Here is a 6,057-nt window from a genome sequence, read left to right on the forward strand (position 1 = left end):
GTGGCACGGTGTTGGCCGGTGAGCTGTCGCTCATGGCTGCCCTCGCCGCCGGGCACCTCGTCAAGAGTCACATGACCCACAACAGGTGAGGGTTAGGGATAGTGTGACGAGCGGTCTGTGGAGATGTAGCGATACAAATGGTTTTAATTGAAGTAGATAAAAGTGTGTCAGATCTCCACTCTACAGCGCCTTCGGAAAGTATTCAGACCTCTTGACTTTTTCCACATTTTGTTACGTTACAGCCTTATCCTAAAATGGATTACATATTTTTTCTCCCCTCATCAATCTGCACACAATACCCCATAATGACATCACAATACCCCATAATGACATCACAATACCCCATAATGACATCACAATACCCCATAATGACAATGCAAAAACATAAATTAAAATTTTTGCAAATTTATATCAAAATATTTAAAAAATTAAATATGACATTTACATAAGTATTCAGACCCTTTACTCAGTACTTTGTTGAAGCACCTTTGGCAGCGATTACAGCCTTGAATCTTCTTGGGTATGACGCTACAAGCTTGGCACACCTGTATTTGGGGAGTTTCTCCCATTCTTCTCTGCAGATCCTCTCAACCTCATTATGGGGTATTGTGTGTAGATTAATTTAATACATTTTAGAAGAAGACAAAACAAAATAACGTAACAAAATATGGAGAAAGTGAAGGGGTCTGAATAGTTTCCGAATGCACTATAGCTTAAATGTATCAATACTTTCTGTCATGTTTATTATGTCGTGTTTGTTAATTATTTTCTACAGGTCCAAGGTAAACCTGCAGGAAACAACCCCAGGCACCTGTACCAAGAAGGCATCTTGAGATGTTATGGATCATCATGGTTCTCTGGGTGTTGGGGTTTCGAGAGGAGAGAGAGAGCCTGAGACCAACCCAACAACCGAGGACTTCTCTTCCCAGCACAATAGAAGGGCTAAGTCCCAAATGGCACCTTGTTTACATTGATAGGGCTCTAGTCAAAAGAAGGGCACTAAAAAGGAAATATGATGCCATTTTGAACACAGCCAAGAACAAGGAGCATCATGTCTGGACAGAAACACAGATACATATTGCATATTTAACACTATTTCATCATGTTTTTTGAAAAACATACTGTGGTCATTCAATGTGTTTTCCTCCTCTAACATCAGTGTACTTATCATCATGCCTCATTGTGCTGGAAAGTGGAAACACAACGTCTGAAATCAGACAGATTTTCCCTCTCTGGAGTATTTTTGTATCGTGAATGAACTTTTTATTTTTTACTTTAAAGCAGTCGACTATGAAGACTTACTCATCACTGACATGTATATGTTAGCACCAGGCTTTGTTTTTTTTATTATGCTTGGGTTGAAGGTTCGATGCCCGAAGCATTTTACTGGGTAGCTAAGAGTTGAGTATAGCCACAGCAGAAGTGTGACACAACGGTGTAGAGCTCTGTTAGCCTGGTCCCAGATCTGTTTGTGCTCTTGTCTAACTGTATTGTCATTGCCAAGCATGTTTAGCATGACAATTCCATACGGAGTTGGCAAGAGAGCAGAACCAGACTGGCACCCAGGCTGGAGTTCTGTACCGTAACAGAACTCAAATTATAGATTGGCAAATGTCTTCAAAGAAACAACGACATTCAACGAAAGCTGGAGATTGTAAATGTGGAAAAAAAGTATACCCAAACGTCTTGATTAATGTACTTGCAAATTGTTTTAATTGCCAAATACAGCCTTCGTAACCTAGAAAAAGTAGTTCCCTAAAAACAAAGCTTTAGCCTATTTCTCTTATAAGAACTTGAGTTGTAAACAGTGTGTAATGCTAGGGAGAAAATGTAAAGAGACATTTAGCACTTGTTAAGGTTCGAGAGACACTGGTGTGTACGCAGATGAAGGTGCTATAATAAGCGATGACGTTGGCTTTAGTGGGTAGATGGGCCGTTGTTACTGTGGAAAAGAACAATGTGAACAAGTGGCACTGACTGTACACGCAAGACAACTAACCGGTTTGGCTTCAAATGTCTGCCACTCATAAAAATGGATGCGGCCTCCTGTGTAACGAGCGACAGTATGTACACTATGTTCTGATTCAAACCCATGTCTTTGGATGGTCAGAAACGGCTGTTTTAAACCCATGTCTTTGGATGGTCAGAAACGGCTGTTTTAAACCCATGTCTTTGGATGGTCAGAAACGGTGGGGAAAGGGAAACCATTCATGGTTGATTGTGTGAGTCACAGACTGCTGGTTTGTCCACATTTCTAATGGCGAATGTGGAGATCTGATCTGAGCATTATACTTCTTTAGTCAATAATGCACATATATTTTGTAATAAAAAAAGGGAATTTACAATAAAAATGTTCAATAGAAAACAAAGTTACAGTTTTTATTGACTTGTTGAACTGAAGATATGATCTTTAAATGTTGTTGTGGCAACCACTGTATTTTAGGTTTAACTAACTAAATAACTACTGTATTTTAGGTTTAACTAACTAAATAACTACTGTATTTGAGGTTCAACTAACTAAATAACTACTGTATTTTAGGTTTGACTAACTAAATAACTACTGTATTTTAGGTTCAACTAACTAAATAACTACTGTATTTTAGGTTTAACTGACTAAATAACTACTGTATTTTAGGTTTGACTAACTAAATAACTACTGTATTTTAGGTTTGACTAACTAAATAACTACTGTATTTTAGGTTTAACTAACTAAATAACTACTGTATTTTAGGTTTAACTGACTAAATAACTACTGTATTTTAGGTTTGGCTAACTAAATAACTACTGTATTTTAGGTTTAACTATACCATGATTATTGTCTTTGAGACTCGAAGGTATCGAGGTTTCTCTTCACAGACATCACGATGTCCTCCAACGGGACAAAGGGTGTTTTACTGAACCGTCAGCACTTAAAACTTTTCCAACCTCACGAGGAACCCCTGATATTATCTAAGTCTACGGAAAAACCACTGTGTCCTAGTTGAATTCCACGTGAACAGGTTATTGCAGACTCAGTTCAACGTTGGGGGTCATAGCTGATAGCTCAATCAATATTTTAGCATGTGAATACTGTATGGGAACTTAATGACCAGGCTTGGTGACCACACACACACACACACAGTGAAGCTACTGTAAGCTACTGTCAGACACACAGGCAGAGCAGACCTGCTCTAGTAAAAGTGACTATTGAAACAGGATTAGAAAGCCGTTATTTTTTCCCCCCTTGACCCTAAACTCTGAATAGGGGCCGTCTGTATATATGGCTTTGAGGGCCGTTGGATTTCCACAGGGTTAAGGTTTCAGAATTCATCCTGAGTGATGTCACAATGGGAAGCCATCACCAGAGCGAGCGGCCAACCAATCAGCTCCAGGCTCATCACATCTCACCAGCACAGGGCCTGCTTATTGGCTGATTCTTCAGTGGGATGGCCACGGAAGGTTTATGAATAATGCAGTACTCATTACCTGCTTATGGGGTTGTGTCCCAAACGACACCCTATTACCTATAGGGCTCTGATCAAAAGTAGTGCACTATATAGGGAATATGGGTGTCATTTGGGACAAGACCCATGGAGTCTGGCACTAAGCAACAGGACAGAACAGGGAGTGTCCCCTTAGGTCTGGAATAAGCACTGACTGCAGTCTCTATGTTCACAACTACAGTTCTTTACTTGACAGTACTTTGTGTAGATATATTTCATCATGGCTCTCTAGTCTAGTATTTTATGTGTACTACATTTTTACATTGACTGTCTTGTGTATGTTTTTTTACTCTCACAAAACATATTCCTATGTATGTATTCCGATACCTACACATTTCCAAATAAACTTTGAACAGCAAATATGCATCACATGAAAATCTACTGTGGCTCTCTGTGAAGCTCTTTGAGAAAAAACTCTGTGAAGCTGTCTGTGAAGCTCTCTGTGAAATTTAAATAACATTTCAGCAGAGCACAATATACACTGAGTGTACAAAACATTAAGAACACTTGCTCTTTCCATGGCATAGACTGACCAGGTGAATCCAGTTGAAAGCTATGATCCCTTAATGATGTACCTTGTTAAATCCACTTCAATCAGTGTAGATGAATGGGAGGAGACAGGTTAAACAATTATTTTTAAGCCTTGAGACAATTGAGACATGTATTGTGCATGTGTGGTAGGTGTGTGCCAGGCGCACCGGTTTGTGTCAAGAACTGCAACGCTGCTGGGTTTTTCACCCACAACAGTTTCCTGTGTGTATCAAGAATGATCCAGTATAACCAGGAGACAACCCTTCCTGATGTCACTTTACAGCAGTGGTGTAAAGTACTTAAGTAAAAATACTTTGAAATACTACTTAAGTCATTTTTGTGGGTATCTGTAACTTTTACTCCGCAACATTCTTAAGGAAAATACTGTACGTTTTACTCCTTACGTTTTCCCTGACACCCAAAAGTACTCGTTACATTTTGAATGCTTAGCAGGACAGGAAAATGGTCCAATTCAAGCACTTATCAAGAGAACATTCCTGGTCATCTCTACTACCTCTGATGTGGCAGACTCACTAAACACACATGCTTTGTTTGTAAATGATGTTTGTGTTTGGAATGTGCCCTTGGCTATCCGTCAATTTAAAAAAACAAGAAAATGGTGCCGTCTGATTTGCTTAATATAAAGAATGTGAAATTATTTATACTTTTACTTTTGATACTTAAGTATATTTAAAACCAAATACTTTTAGACTTTTACTCAAGTAGTATTTTACTGGTTGACTTTCACATTTACTTGAGTAGTTTTCTACTAAGGTATCTTTACTTTTAAGTACAGTATGACAATGTGTACTTTTTCCACCAATGAGACAGTATAACCAAGATTCAACCCTTCCTGATGTCACTATACAGACAGTATAACCAAGATTCAACCCTTCCTGATGTCACTTTACAGACAGTATAACCAAGATTCAACCCTTCCTGATGTCACTATACAGACAGTATAACCAAGATTCAACCCTTCCTGATGTCACTTTACAGACAGTATAACAAGGAGACAACCCTTCCTGATGTCACTTTACAGACAGTATAACCAAGATTCAACCCTTCCTGATGTCACTTTACAGACAGTATAACAAGGAGACAACCCTTCCTGATGGTACTTTACAGACAGTATAACCGGGAGACAACCCTTCCTGATGGTACTTTACAGACAGTATAACAAGGAGACAACCCTTCCTGATGTCACTTTACAGACAGTATAACAAGGAGACAACCCTTCCTGATGGTACTTTACAGACAGTATAACAAGGAGACAACCCTTCCTGATGGTACTTTACAGACAGTATAACCAGGAGACAACCCTTCCTGATGTCACTATACAGGCAGTATAACTAGGAGACAACCCTTCCTGATGTCACTTTACAGGCAGTATAACCAGGAGACAACCCTTCCGGATGTCACTATACAGGCAGTATAACTAGGAGACAACCCTTCCTGATGTCACTATACAGACAGTATAACCGGGAGACACACCCTTCCTGATGTCACTATACAGACAGTATAACCGGGAGACACACCCTTCCTGATCTCACTATACAGACAGTATAACCGGGAGACACACCCTTCCTGATGTCACTATACAGACAGTATAACCGGGAGACACACCCTTCCTGATGGTACTTTACAGACAGTATAACCAGGAGACAACCCTTCCTGATGGTACTTTACAGACAGTATAACCGGGAGACACACCCTTCCTGATGTCACTATACAGACAGTATAACCGGGAGACACACCCTTCCTGATGGTACTATACAGGCAGTATAACCGGGAGACACACCCTTCCTGATGGTACTATACAGACAGTATAACCGGGAGACACACCCTTCCTGATGGTACTATACAGACAGTATAACCGGGAGACACACCCTTCCTGATGGTACTATACAGACAGTATAACCGGGAGACACACCCTTCCTGATGTCACTATACAGACAGTATAACCGGGAGACACACCCTTCCTGATGTCACTATACAGACAGTATAACCGGGAGACACACCCTTCCTGATGTCACTATACAGA

General features: G+C 40.0%; 1 protein-coding gene across 1 annotated transcript in view; it reads left to right on the forward strand.

Annotated features, from left to right (window-relative positions):
• Window positions 1–2,369, forward strand: part of LOC139544971 (3-hydroxy-3-methylglutaryl-coenzyme A reductase-like) — a 15,347-nt gene extending 12,978 nt beyond the window's left edge. The window contains exons 19-20 of the mRNA XM_071352228.1: window positions 1–85; window positions 776–2,369. The exon at window positions 1–85 is cut by the window's left edge and continues 70 nt beyond it. Coding sequence (XP_071208329.1) covers window positions 1–85; window positions 776–833 — 143 coding nt within the window. The 3' untranslated portion in view covers window positions 834–2,369. The remainder of the gene's footprint in view (window positions 86–775) is intronic.
• The last annotated feature ends 3,688 nt before the right edge of the window (window positions 2,370–6,057 follow it).

This window comes from Salvelinus alpinus, chromosome 19, assembly GCF_045679555.1.
Source record: "Salvelinus alpinus chromosome 19, SLU_Salpinus.1, whole genome shotgun sequence".
NCBI lineage: Eukaryota > Metazoa > Chordata > Actinopteri > Salmoniformes > Salmonidae > Salvelinus > Salvelinus alpinus.